This window comes from Cavia porcellus, unplaced genomic scaffold (assembly GCF_034190915.1).
Source record: "Cavia porcellus strain 051 isolate PalLab524CR breed Dunkin Hartley unplaced genomic scaffold, mCavPor4.1 scaffold_20, whole genome shotgun sequence".
NCBI classification, from domain to species: domain Eukaryota; kingdom Metazoa; phylum Chordata; class Mammalia; order Rodentia; family Caviidae; genus Cavia; species Cavia porcellus.
The window spans coordinates 35,258,930-35,276,282 of NW_026947503.1; the positions used below are offsets into that span (position 1 = coordinate 35,258,930).

The following is a 17,353-nucleotide window of genomic DNA, read 5'->3' on the forward strand; positions in this document are numbered from 1 at the left end:
GTCTCCCAGTGGCATGCTGGCACCTGTAAGCCCAGCTGGACAGTGGCAGAGCTGGGACTTAGATCTCAGTCCATGTACAATGGCATACTCCGGAGAGATCCCCAGTGAGCCATCTCCTTAAGGGATGGGCTTTTTTTTATGTTCTCCCCTTTGCCTGTCCATGTGAGGAAGGAGGATAACTCTGTTCTAAGATTTGAAGGGAACATAGGACAAACTTCATCTTCAGAGACACCATCCCATTCAGCAGACATGTGCTATGCCCCTTCCCTTTACAGCAACTTTTGTAGTCAAAACTGACAGGCAGGATGTGGGATCAGAGCTGTCTGCTAATAGGTTTTTGAAAGGCCTCAATTGTGGGGAAACATGGACAGTTGGTGCCATCGATGGCCCTTGGTCCTCTAGCTGTCCACAGTGCAGAAAGGCCAGGTGAGTGGCCTCACGTGAGTGTCTCAGTCATTTGATGTGTTGGATGTGCATAGAGCCCATGGACACTGTCCTATAGTCATAGCATGTAAGACTAGGACCTTTCCCCACTGCCATTGTCCCCTCAAAGAACTCACCTTGAATCCCCCCATCCCCCCTCCCACACACTCATTCTAACCATTCGCTATCCCCCCCAAATCCTCTTGGAAATTTGCCTTTGGGGATTGCTGGATGTTCATTCTTTGAATTTTCTCTCAATGGGCCCAAGGCTTTGGCCTTTGAAGGTGGAGTGAAATTTTCTAATCAGGTTGAATATCAAATCAGAGACTGTGCATTTCCAGGAATAACAAGGTGAGTCCTCTAAACAGGTGCAACCTGCCTTCTTGGGTGGACAGGGAACACTATTTGGAGTTGCCAGGGAGTGGTTTCAGGAACACATTCAAGGGGCTGGGGATTTAGCTCAGCGGCATAAGCGCCTGCCTTGCAAGCAGGCAGTCATGAGTTCAATCCCTGGTACTGATAAAAATGAAAAAGACCAAAAAAAAAAAAAAAAACACACACACACACACACATTCAAGTGGCAGTGACATTACTAAAATAGCTCTGTGGCCTCCTCTGGTGACTTCATTGAAGGAAACATTCAGGGGTCTCCAGCAGCTATATAGTCCTTACTCACAGCTGTTTCTATGAGGTTCCCCAAACAGAATCACCCCAGATGCTTCCAGGTGGCAGCAAAGAGAGAATCTATAGGTCCAGGGGAGAGGCAAGCCTCACATACCCAGGACATGTCCCCTTCCTCTTAGCAGCAAGCCACCTGGAATGCTAACTTCAGGTGTTCTGGCCCTGTTCTTCCACAGAGCAGGTGCACTTTGAGTTCTTGAGAAGCACCTCCCCTTGGGTGTCCCTTGAAAACACGCCTGCACACTAATACCACCTTGGGCAACACTGTCTTCACCTTCCACCCCTGCCTTCTGAATGGCCTACAGGACTCAGCTAGAATAGCTGAAAAAGACTCAACCTAAAACACAGGAAGGTGGGGATGTAAGCCAGCATGGAGGTGATATCAGAGGTCACATACAGTGCACTCATCCTCAGCAGGGACTTTCCTCCGGTCCAGATTCCCAGCCCACTGGGACTGACATCAAAGACTCAGGCCAGATCGAGGAAAGCCAGCAACTGCATCACTGCAAAGTGCTCTCTCCTGCCCATCCGGACCCCTCTTTCCAGACCTAGTTCTAGGCAGTGGCTGCGAGGGGACCTCTCCTTTTTCAGGGGACACTCAGGCCAGTGGCTCCAACAGCCTGTGTATCTCAAGGTACCATATGTGAGCCAACTAGCACTTGACTCCCCTTCTTCCTTCCTCCTTTCTGGGACTTCCCCACGCCAGCCCTCTGTGAGGTCCACCTTCCCTAGGGAAAGCTTTAAACTTGGCCAGTGACTGCAGATAGATTTCTTGTCCTCTGGACACTGGAATATCCCCTGAGAATAGGCCTCCTGGTTTGGGCAGTGATACAATTTTATATAGGAGGGTAACATTCCAGAATATCCCTCCCAACACATTCCTGAGGGTCGGTTAGGGTGGCCTCTGTGTCTGCTACCCCTCCAGGCCACATCGACCCTGGGGCAGTTCCAGCCACCCAGCCATCTGTCCTGCCTGCCCTCGGGTTACTCCTGCGCTGCAGAATGACAGCCATCTGGGCCCCCAGGCCGTCTCCAGCTGCAGCAGCTGTGATCCAGCTCCCACCACACCTCCCCTCACTTGGTTCCCACTGGGCTCTGACCCTCCGGAACAAGATCAGACAAGCTCTGGGCCCCCTCTCTGGAGCAAAGAAAGGCCAGGGGCAGGGGACAGGAAGGGTGGAGATTTGCTGGCCTGCCTCCCATCAGGGACTCTGTTTCTCACTATGAACTGTAGCTGTCTCTGCAGAACACTCCCACCACATTCTTCAGAATCACTGGTCCTTTGCTTCCTGCGCCCTCTCCAGGGCTTCCCAACAAGGGTACATTCCCATCCTCCAATAGCCCCAACCCTGACCTATGCAGGATGAGATTTTCCTGTATCTTTCTGTAGCCAAGTCCACTTGCAGCCTTTTCATGGGGACCCATTCTCTGGCTGAGTCCCTGGCCATGATTTGTAACAGCTTTCTACTTCCTTCCCCCCCCCCCGGACATTCCTCAGCAGCAGTGGGGGCTTCTCTGACCTGTAATTCCCAGACTCCCTTGCAAGGCTAATCTGAAACTGGGCTGCAGGGGCCTTTCAGAGGTAACTCATGAGGGGCCAGAAGGATGGGGATCATGGAGCCCAGGGAGGACAAGAACTTGGTAGGCATTTCCTTGCCCCTGGCCACTGCCATGGGCCCTGTGTACCTTCTTGATCCAGCAGTAGCATTATTGCCAGTTGGTACGGGGCCCCACCTCCTCCCACTTCCTACCACACAGGTTCTCGATCTTAAGCCATGGGCACCTGCCTGCCACAGCAGACCCTTCTGCAGGGAGCTTCTAGCGGATATAAGGGCTTCCCTTCTCAGTCCTTGGATGCCACCCACAGCCAGGCTCATCCTGATATAAGGGGAATGAAACTCCCAACCTACTAGATGTCCAGTATGAGTTCGTGCTCTAAAATTGAAGAATGAATTTTAGGAACAACCAAGGTTAAGAGCAAAATATATTTATTGAGAGAAAGAAAGTTTCTGTCAAGAGACAGAAGGGGTCCCGAGTGGGTTGCCAAAGACTCTGTCTTTTTAGGGACTTTTATAGAGTAAAACCACAAGGTGAGGCTGGTCCAAGGTGGGGAAATAAGGAACTTTCATGGTGGGCATAAGGTGGGACAGAACTATGGTTAACCAATAAGATTAACTGCTCAGGTAAAATTGATTAAATCAGTAACAAACGGGGAAGCAAGTCACTAGCAAGCCAGCATGCTTAAAGAGCAGTGACTCTTCCCCTTCCAGTATTGGAATTATAACTCCTGGCTTCCTTGGTGTGATAGAGACCTATCAGTCTTTAGGATGTGGGTGTATTTGTTTGATCTTTTATCTTGAGGCCTGGCCCACAGTGGGAAGTGTCTGTCTCCCCACAGTAGGAAGGTATCTGATCTTTTGCACTGGCTATTTTGAGGACCTATTCCTGTCTGACTGCCTATAATATTTCTACTTAACTAAATTGCCTGTAACAATTCAGGGATTGTATTGCCCACTGTGTCTGTTGGGCAAAAAAAAAAAAAGAAAAGAAAAAAAGAAAGGCTGGCCCCCGAGACAAAGAGGTACCATGAAGGATGGACTTTCCCAAGATGGTCAGGCTCTGCTCCCTAAGAACTCACCAGTGACAAACCATGATGTCAACAGTTTTCATAGAATCCCCTATCAATATCTCCAAAGGTTGCAACTTTTAGTGTCCAGCATATGGCCTCCACTGGGCACCAACCCAGTGTTGATGGCCCCTCCCTGACAGCTGTCAGCTCTCCAAACAAGGTCAGCACCTAGCTCCCCGCCCCCCACACCATCTTTTGTTCCCAGGCTGCTCCTCCCACAGCTTTAGGTAACTTACTAAGATACTATAATGTCATTAGCACAGCAGTAGGAATAGAGCTGGTTTCACATGATCATTTCCCAGGACATCTGGGTGGATGGTGCTGGGAGACACCTAGCCAGCATCCTTTCTAGAAGCAAATGCCCAGGCTCAGACCCAGAGCCCTCTTCTCCCACTCATACCCAGTACACAGAACCCTCTCCTTGTCCTCATGAGGACTTGAACATCTTTCTTGACCATGACAGAAGGGGCCCTGCACATCAGGCTTCAGTGTCTATGTCCTTGGCTGGGTCTCTGATGCAAGGAAATAGAATGAGGTAACAGATAAGGGGAACTAGGACTCAAGAGGATGCATAACATTTGGAGTGGGGGAGTTCAAAATTAGCCTCGCTAGTGATTATTCGGTCAACAAACTCACCACAAGCACTCCTTCCACTTACTTGCAGTGTTGTGTACTTGCAGAGTACAAAAGAATGTCCAGCAGGTATGTCTCAAAGAAGGTACCACTGCTGAACTGCCCCAGTTGAACAGCCATCACTGAATGGCTGAAGGCAGGCCTGGGCTCCACAGCTCTTAGTGGGTCATGGCCCTTTGGAAGAAGCACTGGGTGGCCACCAGGAGGCTTAAATTCAGAGCCTAGTTCCATCTGCACCTAGCTGTGTGACCTTTCTCAAGTGTCTTGCTTCCTCTGGGCCTGTTTCCCAAGATGTCACTAGAGAGACATCTCCGGTGACATCCTTGAGGTTGCTCCAAATTTCATGGCTATACTGCCCACAGTGAGGGAAGTTGTGAACATACTATTGTACCTCCGCCTCATTTTCCTCATGAGAAGGATGGTAATTCTGACTTTAGGGGCTCCACGGAGTGCAGGCAGAATACCCAGCCCACATGAGCACTTGAGCCATGCTGATGATGAGTACCCAGAAGAATAGCCATGATGTTGGGTCCCTTTTAGGCACCCAGTGGGGATCACTGCTTCCTTGCCCATGAATTTTCTGTCTCATGTATTACTATACTCCTGACAAAGCATGCTCCAGGAGCCAGGGACAGATGGTGGCTTGTGTGCAGGCACGCACAATGGTCCTTGTTCTAGCAATAGTACACACATGGAAAGGAAGGGTGACTTTGGCCAAAGTGGCCTTGGAACCATGTTGTTACCTACGAGAGTTCCTAGAGATCTAAGCAGGTGCCACAGACAATGCAGATGGAAAGTGGGTCCCCTCACCCCAGCACCTGAGCTGCTAGGAAGGCAATGCTAAAACACATGGAACCACTAGAGGACAGGACACAACACCTTGTCTTCTGTCATTGCTTCTCTTCCCTCAAGTGACCTGCTTTCAGGGGCAGTGTTCATGTCACAGATATCTGGAAGTTCAGGAACATGGGTGACTGCCTGAGACATGGGTGGAGAGCCAAGTTCTACCACTAGATGTCCAAAGAAGCAAAGCCATCCAGAGCATGAGCAGCATAGTCCTTGTGGCCCATGGGTACAAGGGGCTGGGGGGTTGCTGAGTGGAGAGAGCTTACAAAGAAACTTGAAAGCTACCTAAGGGGTAAGTTAGCACATAGGCAAGTGGATGTAGGAGCTGCAGGAGATTTTAGTTGGGACCCCTTGACCTCCCTTCCTGAAGGGAAGGGACTAAGAGCTTAGCTCCTGAGATTCAGCCTCTAGAATATTCCACCCAAATTAGTGCTGCTTCCACAAGCAGACCAAATTTGTGAAAATGGAGAAAAGCTGTGATACACAAAGCCAACCAGCCAAAAAAGGAATGAAATAGCACAAGCTTGTTACCCAGATGCAACATCCTTGGAATATCAGAGGTCAAACTGCTGTAACCCGGCCCATTTTACAGATCAGGCACCAGGCAGTGAAAAAGCCTGGTCTAGTTCTTTAGAGCATGCCTGGCACAGGCCCACCTTGCAGTGCCCCTGTTATAACACCCACATGAAGAGATCATTGATTAAGGAGGAGGCTATGTGGCCTTAGAATGCTGGTCTCTCTCTGCTCCTTGCCTTCCTCATCTTGCAAGTGTGGAAATTAGAGTCTATCAGCATCTTCAAGGTCCTAGGGAATGTGCTGCTAACGATTCAGGTGACCAGCTAACCCACTCAGACTCTGAATCCCAGAGATCTCTATCTGATCTCTGGTGGCTTCTCCAGGGCTAGCTTGTCCCACAGTTTGCCCATTCTCTCCACTCCTCACCCTGCCCCCGAGACTCTCCACTAGGGAAAGACAGCTCTGCCCAGAACTAAGTCCTCCTGCTAGCACCACCCGCTTGGATTGTCCTGTGTGCCCTTGCTGAGGCATCCCACAGAGGCTGCAGGTGGCAAGTCCTCGGTGGAAAATCTTCCCTTCCCCCTTCCTAGGGTTCTGGCCCCATACCTTGCCTCTGAAGATTGACCTTCCTGGATCTCTGAAATAGTGTACTTACGTGCCAGAGGAGGTACCTAAACACATGATGATGAGGCACTTTCCTAGCACTTCTTAGGCCATGGGCCACTGCCACTGAGACAGGATTAATTAGAGAAGAATAGAAGAAGTTGTACGTATTTACAGGGCGGTCCTTGACATTTGAAGATTCAGGATCAATACTGTTAATTATGTGTAATAGTAATGTTAAATATATATGTCTCTTCCTTCACTGATGACTCTGGGCAGAGCCTATTTCCAGGCCCTGGTAAGGGAGCAGGTCTTGGGCCCAGTGAGTGAGCCTAGCTGACCACCTAGCATTAGCGCTGCATGAAAGCTTGGGGAAATTCGCAGAGCCCAAGGCATAGCCCTCAAGACTGTAAAGTAGCATTATTATAGGGCTACAACGTGGCACTGTACATCTCACCCCTACCTTTGTACACAGGTCACAGTGCACTGGTGAGAAAGAGGTCCAGACTCCCAGGCCTAAATTCTAGTCTCAGGTTTGCTGTTACCTTCTGGGTGACGTTGGCAAGTTCTCCTCGCTGGCCTCACTTGAATGCCCACCCACAGCATGAAAGATTTACCAAGCCCAGTGGTTCTCAAGGCAAGGCCTGTGGACAAGCACCTGGAAGCTTGTTAGAAATGCTGTTCTCTGGCCCCCTCCTCACCCCAGACTGGTGACTCAGGAGCTCTTGGAGGGGACCAGCACTCAGTGATAACAAGTCCTGAGAGTGGTTTTCATACAACACTCAAGTTTGGGAGCCACTGGCCTGGATGCTTTCTGAGGCTCCGTCCTGCTCAAACTTTCAATGGTCTGGGCCACATACCCAGGGCAGCAGGCTGCTGGAGAGTGGGGTGTCATCACAGGAAGGGCTGTGGAGCTGGATACAAGACAGCCTGGTGCATAAGGAGACCAGCCAGCTCTGGGCAGCAGCACAGCACTCCTCCCACCCCTAACCCATCCTGCCCCCCTCCTCTCTGAACTCCTAGAACTCTCAAGGGAGCACAGGTGGGAAGGCTGGCTCTGCCCTCTCTCTTCCCCTCCACCCCTCTAGAGTTCACAAGATCATCCTTTCCTTCCAAGAGACCATTTTGAAACTGAGAGCCAGAGAGACCTCTAGTGGCCAACTGACACCAGGGCTTCTCCTGCTGTCTTGGAGTTAGGCTGAGCATAGTTGAAATCTGGCCATTTTAGGGAGGACTCTTGGGCTGCACATCTGCTCTGACCTCAAAGCCCAGCCTGGAATTACAAGCAGATGCCTCACTCAAGCCACACCTGCAGAGAGGAGACAGGACACTGCACACACAGCCTCCAGCCAGCTAGACTGCAGATTAATCTGGGCAGGACTTTGTATCCCAGCTGCCGCCACCTCAGTCAAGCTGAAAAGCTTCTTAAACTGGTTTACTGAGTGCATAGTCCTTAGGACAAAAAAACCAGGCTGTCAGTTTTCCATTCAAGCCCACTACAGCATGTGCTATCTCTTGCTTGCACAAAATCCACTCTCTTCAGCAGCCCTGGACAATGAAGATTGATATCTGGCCCTAGGTTCAGCACTGTGAGGGGGATTTCACAACTTCCTTAAGATCACCCAGCAAGCTGGTGGTGGGTCTGCAGCTGGAGCAGGGGCTAGGGGCCCCACCCTACACCATGACTTACCTCTGAATAATGCTCTAACCCCGGAGAAGCTTTGCCTTAGATTAGCCTGCATTCTTGTTGCACCTGGTGCTTTTGTAAACCCTGAAATTTTCTGCAGACAAAGCGGAGAGAGCCCAGGGCTTAGGGTAAGAAACCACAGTGTAGGAGACTTGAACAAGGTGTGCCTCCGTTTCTAGAGACTCCCAGATTATCGTAGGGGAGAGACTGTAACAGCCCAGGGCTAGGACGGGACCAGGAGCTGTGAACAAAGCACAAAACGAGGGTGAGCCCAGAAAGAAGACTACTGCCTGGAAAGCAGGGTTAAAGACCAAAATACAATCTGCTGTCTGCAGAAGTCACTGCCCCATCTGAACACCAAGGCCAGAATGCTGACTTTGGGGGCCATATCTCCCCAAAAGTCTGTCTTTCAGTATGTGAGACAGGCCCCTGATAAGCAGTAGGAGTCATGAATCTGAGCTTGTGTGTAAAAGGAATTCCACAAGAGGAAGTGGTCTTTTAGAATACTCCTTCTAATCAGGTGAGTAGACATACCTGTTTAAAATGAGGGAGACATTAGGAAGAAATTGCAGGTAGATCCTAGCATGAGCTGCACTCCTGGGGTTTAACACCATAGCAACGGGCAGCCTTAGCAGGTTCCAGGAGGAAGTGGGAGCAAGGGATGAGGAGTGGCTTGCAGTTATGTGCAGAAACTAATTCCTGGCTTCTGCACCACAGGCAGGACAAGCTGAAGATCCACATGCGGAAGCACACGGGGGAGCGACCCTACCTGTGCATTCACTGCAACGCCAAGTTCGTGCACAACTACGACCTCAAGAATCACATGCGCATCCACACCGGGGTGCGGCCCTACCAGTGCGAGTTCTGCTATAAGAGCTTCACGCGCTCCGACCACCTGCATCGCCACATCAAGCGCCAGAGCTGCCGCATGGCCCGGCCCCGGCGCGGCCGCAAGCCCGCCGCCTGGAGGGCTGCCAGCCTGCTCTTTGGGCCCAGCGGCCCCGCGCCGGAAAAGGCGACCTTCGTGATGCCGCCCGCACTGGGCGAGGTGGGCGGCCACCTGGGCGGGGCGGCCGTGTGCCTCCCGGGGCCCAGCCCCGCCAAGCACTTCCTGGCAGCGCCCAAGGGCGCCCTGAGCCTGCAAGAGCTCGAGCGCCAGTTTGAGGAGACGCAGATGAAGCTGTTCGGGCGCGCGCAGCTGGAGGCTGAGAGGAACGCGGGGGGCCTCCTGGCCTTTGCGCTGGCTGAAAATGTGGCCGCTGCGCGGCCCTACTTCCCTCTCCCCGACCCCTGGGCTGCAGGCTTGGCCAGCCTCCCCGGGCTCGCCAGTCTCAACCACGTGGCCTCTATGTCTGATGCCAACAACTAGGCTGGCCCTGGTAGACCTTTCCCACCAGCCCCATCCCCTCTTACCACGCCTGAGCTGCCCCAACCAGCGGCTGTGAACATCACGCTTTACAAACACAATGGGAAAAGAAACAATATAAATTAGCAGCCTCGTATTCCACGCCTCCGAAGGCAGCACCTCCCTTTTGCTGCTCTCAGAAATGGGTTTCACCTCCTAATGGGTCTGGAGCCTGAAGCCTCCTCTCTCTGGCTGTTTCTCTGTGTTACACAAAAACTTACAGAACCCAGGTTTCAGCAGAGGGCCATATGTTGGTGCCCAGAGCATCGTGGAACCCTGGGATCTATACAGAGGGGATTGTTCCTCCTGGAGGTGGGCAGGATGGAGGAAGAACAAGGCTAGGGTCCTGAGTACACAGCTTGGTTGAGCCCCACTGTCCGAGGGGAACCACTTCCATCACTGCTCTGGGGCTCATTTTCCAGTGCCCTGAGGTCTGAGGTCTGGTATCCTTTAGAACAGTTACCATAGAAAGAGGTCCCATTGACCTGGAGACACCCAAGGACAAGGAGCCAATCATTGGAGTCTGATCTGTGTTCCCCTTGCCCGTCCTATGATCTAGAACTGGTCAGCCCTCTGTCTGTGCCTCTGTGTCACCTACTATGAAGGGGTTTGGTAATTTAGATTCCCCTCACCCAGCTCCTGTACCTATGTACATCTGTCCTCTAAGGAGGATCCTGGAGAGGTGGGAACTTTGCATCTCCAGTTTTCCTGGATAAAGTTTCTCTAACTGGGTACTTGGTTTTATTACTTCCACCTCCATTTTGAACATTATTACAAGCAGGAAATGTGACCAAACTAGACAAGGGGAGGCTATGGGGAGGGTGGACCACTTGTCTATGGCCCACAGGAAGCTCAGGGGGACTCCACGCTGCCCCATTTCCTGCAAGCTTTGTTTGGTCTGCACTGCTGGGAACACTGGTCAGCTTTGCCCCCTCTTACTTACCATCTTCAGTGTTGGACAGAGTTTCTTGGGGTTCCTGGGGCCAATGTCAAAGGGACAAGGCCAGATACTTGCACCTGACAACCGTCTCCCTTCCCCCTGATTTCAGAGCAACAAAGCACCTAGTTACTCAGGCTTCATGGGTTTGCTTCTCAAGGTGGGGTTCCTGCTGGCCCCCCCTTTTCAGTGTTTCAGCCTCTCCCCATCCCTTTCCTCCACCCTCCAGGGATGAAGTTCAGGTATTTGGTTTTCCTCTTGGCAGAAGGGCCCAGCGTGCGGGCGCAGAGGTTTGAGGTTTGAAGGGCCTTGTGTCTGAGGACATACACTGGCCTGGTCAGAAGTTGGTGGCAGGTCCTGGAAGGAAGACAGTTGTGCTGGCCCAGTGCCTTCCTGACTGTACTACTCTTTTCTTCCCTCCCTCCTTTTTCTAGCTGAGTCTGCTTTGACTGCTCAGTGTCCTGGAGAGGAAAGTGCACCTGCCCAAAGAGTCCAGGACTGGAGTCCCCGGCCCCAAGCTGTGGCACAAGAGCTTGGCTCTTCTTATTGCCTTGGCTTTTTTTCTGAGCAAACACAAAAAACAAAAAGGCCAGAGAAGACCACAGACTCTGTCCCTCTCACAGCTCCCCAGAAGAGACTCCCTGAGTCCCCATGTCATCAGATGCCATTTCAGCCAGGTGGAAACCTTCAGACACCCTCTACGGTGACCTGCCTGGGTAGCCACCTCTTAGATTCTTGTCTCCATTTCAGACTCTTGCTTCTGGGACCCACCAGCCAACATGCCCATGCTTCCACATCACCAGGGGACTGGGGCTGATCTCAACTCACAAAGACAAAATGAACAAAGTGGAATCCAGTGGTATTGGGGCTTTTGTTTTTATTTTGTAAAGGTAATGACTTCTTATAAACTCCAATTTTCAGATGTCTGGTTAGTTCTTTTTTTGTTCTTTCTTGGCTGCAGTTTGGAGTTGTACATTGTAAAATATCCAAAGATGTTCAGTACTGTATGATCAAGAACTTGAAGCAAATGGGGATGTGGGGGGAGGGGTGCCTGTTTTATTTTGTTTCAATTTTCTTTTTGATATTTCTAATTTCCCTATCTGTCTGTGGGAGAACTTTGGAATTTTTTCTATTTATGACTCTTTTTATGTGATTGCTCTATGTAAAAATGACACTCAACAAAGTTTGCCTTAGTGATTCAAGGGACAATCTTCCATAACTTTGGTTGCACGCAGCATCCTGCCAAGAAACTCTCAGCTAATTTTCTGGCCTATTTATTAAACAGTATTAACTGACTTGTTTAAATCATATTGAGAGTTGTGCTTCTATGAGATGTCACTGCTGGGCATTCCCAGGGCAGCTTTTCGGCAGCTATATGGAGAAGTTTGGTGCTTAAGGTGTACCCCATTGGGTATCGTATGTTTCAAATAATCTCAGAAACATCTTTCAAAAAACCTTGACCTTTGACCTTCCTTAATCATCAGGAAGACAGTGAGTCAAAGCACCTCTGCGTGCCTCGCTCCAGGGTAGTAATGAAATCCCCTTCCAGGTCACATTTCAGGTGTCAAAGGGTGTTGTGTGCTGGTTAGACTGAGCTCAGTCCTTCATAACCTCTTACCTTGCAGTGCTGAGAGGCGCTGTATGATGGTAAACTACGGGATGTCTGAGAGCCTGCACCGGGTGTGTGTGTGTGTCTGTGTGTGTGTGTGTGTGTGTGTGTCTGTGTGTGTGTGTCTGTGTGTGTGTGTGTGTGTGCGTGTGTGGTCACACGTGCCCAGGTGTAGCCTGGGGTGTGTGAACATGGGGAAGTCCCAGGACTGCTGACTGTCAGCACAGCTGGTTATACTGGTTCCCTAGCATGATGCCCAAGCAGCCTTCAGCCCAGCTCACTGCCATGCTGGCCTCTTCCTCTCATCCTTGGTGTAGAATTGGGCTTCTCTTCTTCGGGTCACCTGAACCTGTTTCCAACCACAGACTATTAGATCTTGAAGGGCTTCATTGAAAGGACTTCACTGAAGTCCTTTAAAGGACTTAGACCCAGGGCATATTGAAGGCGTAGACTCAAAACAAAACTCTTAAGAGTTAAATTATTCTTTGAACTGCATTTTCTGGATAACCAAGGGCTAACCTCCTTTCTGTTTTCAATTCCTTTTCTTGCTGTCGTAGGCACTTTGGGCAACATTTCTTGATAGAAAAGAACAGTCTGGCTTTTAAATCTAGACTCCTCTGAGCTGTGTGCCCTCAGGTTAATCACTTCTCCACTGTCGTCTTCTCTTCCTGATCTCTTGTACTATAGGAATTTCCAAGTTCTCCACCCAAGCATCCCTTAGCAGGGGGCTCAGCCAGTTGGATGACAAGGGATGGGGGGCTTGAATTCTAAAGAAATAGCCTGAAATGGCCTTCGTATAGGGTAATGCTGCTTTGAAGTTGCCTGTTATGGTTTTGAAATTCTTGATTTGTATTCTATTACATAACATGTGTGCATTTTCTTCATATAAAAAGAATGTCTTGAACTACCTGCCAGGTAAAGTGGTTGGCTTTTCCAGAATCTTCTAGTGAAGTCAGAATGTTCTATTGGTTAGCCTGTAGCTTTAAGAGGCCCAGACTCATAGCTGATGACCGATGGCTGGGGGAGGGCACAGCCTTCTGCAAGAATACAAGGCCATGAGATTCTGCTGACTTACTTTTCAGGATGCTTTGATCCTCATCCTGGAGCCCATGTCCCCTGAAGGATGGGGTGAAGATGGGGAAGAGCTAAGGAACTGGACTCAGTTCCTCACCCCTGGAGCACCTGTACATCTGATTGCTCCTGAACTCATGGGAGTAAAATCTTTTAGCCCCAGCCAGGTAGAAATATTGTGGAGATCATCAGCTGTGGTCTCAAGGTGCTAAGGGAACTGGGGTGCTGACGACAAAGGACCTTCAGGGAAAGGAAGGGCGGTGGTAGAAGGAAGATGAGGCCTCTGAGGCCAGCGCAGAGAGGTATGCACAGCTTTCCCTGGAGAAGAAGGCTTATGGAACACACAGAAACACAGTCCAGGGCTCTCTATGTGTGATGAGAGGTGGAAGGGTTTTGCCAAGATTTTAGCCAACTCAGTCCAATAGCAGAGCGATTCCAGGAGGCAACCAGGGCCCACTCGTAGGAAGATGACTCCTAACATCTGGAGCTGTCGTAGAGCAGAATGGGGTCCCTTGGGAAGGAGTGAGTTCTCTGTCACTGGAAGGATTCAGTCTTTCAAGAATGCTAGAAAATAGATTCCTGCACAGGATGGAGGGCTTGCTTTCTAGATGGCCCTGTGGGTTCCTCCTATCTGGTCTGTGAAAGGCACACATATACCTTCTTTGGCTATAGGAGGACTGCCAGAGAGACTGGTGACAAGAAGAGTTAAGTTCACAAAATCCACCTGGTGACTCAGGACTGTATGCCCTTCCCACACTGCCCTCACTGATGGCCTAGTGCAAGTGGGGACCAGAGAAAGGACCTCCATAGAGAAGGCCGATACACTTGGAGCTCCCAATGTGCAACAAAAGACCGTGAACTGATAGGAGGGGAGGCTGCCTGCTCTCAGATCCCCAAGAAGTGTGACCCCGGAGTTCACCCCTGTCCTAGTGGGACAGAATCCTCCTGCCAGCCTCTTGACTACAGCTTCCTCCTCTTTCCAGTGCCCTTGCTGGTGGCTGCCTGAGGGTCCTCTGAGCTCACCAAGTATAAGAGCAGGCAGCAGTCCATAGGAGGGGACACCGTCAGAGAAGGGCACGGCAAGGACAATCCCTCCAAAGTGCCAGGTGGAGCTAGACCTAAGAATGGGAGACTCTAGCCAGGGGCCTCCCAATCCAGTCCTTCAGGCACTAAGCCATGAACCCAGCACCTTTGCTGAATACCAGACACCTGGGATGTCATGAGATAAATTCTAGAATTAGAGAGGGTTGTAACCAATGAAACCTCCACTTCCAACCACCTCTCCATGTCCTACCTTCTCCAGGCTCTTTGTTCCCACTCTGACCTCAGCCTTCTGAAAGGGAGGCCCTTCTGCGGACCCATTGCTGCCCTCTACCTTCTGACGCCCAGCCTCCCTGCAGAAGAGGCCCTGATAGCTCATGGGCTCCCCCTGCCGGTATCCCTGCTCCTTGTTTTGACTGAGCACAGCCACAGACCTCAGGCCTCTGGCCTCCAGCAAACAAATAAGGACAGCTCTTTTGGGCAGAGGGCACCAGTGCAGTGTCAGCTGCTGGCCTGATAACCCCCCAACCAACTGCCTGACTCAGGAGGAGACCAGACATGCAGGAAATGAGTAACTTTCAGGTTGGAAGGCTGAGGATTGAATCAGCCTAAATTGAAGGAAGGATTCCCTGGAGACACTGGCTTCTTTTCCCTTTGTGACTACACACTGCAGGGGAGCTGCTGTAGGGACCTTGAGCAGAGGTGCCCACATGACCTGAATCCAAAAAATGAACCCAGAAAGGGTCTTACAAATCAGGGCAAAACCACTTAAATCTCTCCTGGGAAACCTGGAAACTGATCACTTTATCTGCAGCCAGGCGTCCCCACCCCAATCAGTCAATCATCAGACAAATGATGCCCAGGCTGATGTCACTTCTCCTTGTAACACTAGGAGACACACTGCTGCCGAACCAGACACGACAGGGCCATTTCCCTGTGAGTCTTCCTTCTGGAATATTTATCACATTTATAACACACTCTCTCATTTTCATTCTGCCATTGCTCTCTTTAAGTGTGAACTCTGACCCCGACCACAAAAGCAAAAGAATAAACCAGTGGGTTTCTGGAATGGGGAAGACCCCTTTCCCATGTTCCTCTAAAAATTAATACACAAAACACTGACCCTCTGGTTATTGTAGGTGCCTTAAGCTTTCTGCATGGACTCGTACATCCATCGATCATCCAGTTCTTAGCCCTTTGAGAAATAAATCATTATAACCCATTTGCATCAACCAGAGTTCCTAGGCAAATGTCAGTTTAAGTAGAAAAGTTATTTATTAAAAGAAATTAAAGCTATCACAGAATTTCCACAGGGTCAGAGAGTCAAGCTTGCTGGGCCACCAAGATTAGTTGTGCAGGCAGCACACTGCACGCCACCACCCACCCCGTTTGAGGGAGTGACATTCATACCCCGGCAGATCTGTGCCTTGGTTAGACAATAGATGTGCATATTATGACAAATTTCCACCAGGTGGCAGTAAATTGTATTGGAGGTACGCCCTTGGCTAATTAGCCAAGGTAGTCTCCAAATAGCCTAGGGTGGCCCAGGAAGCCAGGAAGCCAAGTCAGGAACAACCCCAAACCACACAGTATCAGATTTGATTCAAAACTGCTGCTGGATGCAGATCCCAATACTCATCACCAGCCCTGGGATCTGGACATGGGAACCCTGCCTCTGTCGCCCCCTTGTACCACTATTCACCCTGGAAAACAGAGTCCACACATCCATCCCTCCTTGTGTTGCTTCCCATGGCACAAAGTTTGTGCTGCGACACCTGACTGGAAGAGCCAAGCATCACGCAGGCCCATGGGGATACAAGTTCCTGGCTTCTACATGAGTGTGTGTGCATGATAATGTCATTTTCCTAATAGCAATCACATCACAGTGCATGAGGACCTGAAGCTCACGGTAAAAAATGGTAAAGACAGGGCATGCTCTGACAGAGTGAGACTGGAAGCCCAGGCCAGCACCTCTCCAGCTGTAGCATCACACTGTCCCCTTAAAAGTCGAGGGCAAGAATGAAGGAAGGACACTTAGAACCAGCCTCTAGAAATGATACATTCTGGGCACTCTTCTCCTGATGCCAGAGCCCTCTGTAGGTCTTGGCAAGCACTCATCACTACACATATGCACACAGACACACAGACACACAGACACACACACACACACACACACACACACACTCCAAGCCTAGGGAGCACCCAAACCCCTTTCCCAGCAGTGAGCTCTGGCCAGCATGAGGGGACTGTCCATCTCCCCTGTCCCTCAGAGGTGGCCCTGTGAGCTTCCCATCACATCCAGCCTCCCTCCTCAAAAAAGGCTGTTCTGTTGGCTCAGCAGAGCCTGGGTGTGTGTTTTTTTTATTTTATATATATATATATATATATTTTTGTCTTTTTCCTTTTTATCGGTACCAGGGATCGAACTCATGACTGCCTGCTTGCAAGGCAGGCGCTTATGCCTGCTGAGCTAAATCCCCAGCCCCTGGGTGTGTGTTTTTGTTTTCCACTTCTACACGACTTCTGTGGGAGCTATACCCTAAAGTGGAAAAGTGCACTTTATTTCCCAGTGACTGGGATATGGCAGGCAGGTGGGCCTTGGCAGGGTAGCAGTTGGGGGAAGAGGGGAAGGGAAAGGACACAGCAAAACATGTGGATATGGTCACCCACAGAGTGCAGTGGTCACCGCTTTGCCTCTCACGAAGCTGGAGAAGATCGGGAGGGGGAGTTTTCCTCCCCCATCTGATACACCCAGCTCCATCCAGAGGGCCCCAGCCAGCTGACCCAAGCCTCTGTCTGCCTGCGAGACCCTGTCACTCAGCCTCCCAGCTCACCTCCTTCATTAAAAGGAGACAGTGATCCCCACCCAGAGGGCTCAGTGGGGTCTAAGGTGGAGTCATATGGAACACAGCACCTCCCACCCCCCAGGAGGTCAGCTAGCCCTTCTTCCCATCCATCAGCACATTTAACATAATCATGCTTGTTTATGTTTTCTTTCCTTTTTGCTTTTTCTTTTTCTAATTCTAAAAATGGGAAAAGAAAGAGAAACATAGGAAAGGGGAAAGGAAGAAAAGGCAGAGCTTCTCCATGTATGCTTCGGGTGACAAAGCTGAGGGGTGGCTGGGGGGCTGCGTGTCGGGGAGACTGGGCGGAGATTCAGCATGGGCAAGGCCCCGCACAGTACTGGACAGACCTGCTATGGGAAGAGAAGAGAGACCATGGCCCACTGGTCACAGACTGCTCTGGCGCAAACATGGAGGAGCCTAAGGATT

General features: G+C 50.6%; 1 protein-coding gene across 5 annotated transcripts in view; it reads left to right on the top strand.

Annotated features, from left to right (window-relative positions):
• Positions 1–11,668, top strand: part of Zbtb7c (zinc finger and BTB domain containing 7C) — a 319,556-nt gene extending 307,888 nt beyond the window's left edge. For all 5 annotated transcript variants that reach the window (XM_063231711.1, XM_063231714.1, XM_063231716.1 and 2 more), the window contains one exon: positions 8,736–11,668. In XM_063231711.1, coding sequence (XP_063087781.1) covers positions 8,736–9,387 — 652 coding nt within the window. In that variant the 3' untranslated portion in view covers positions 9,388–11,668. The remainder of the gene's footprint in view (positions 1–8,735) is intronic.
• The last annotated feature ends 5,685 nt before the right edge of the window (positions 11,669–17,353 follow it).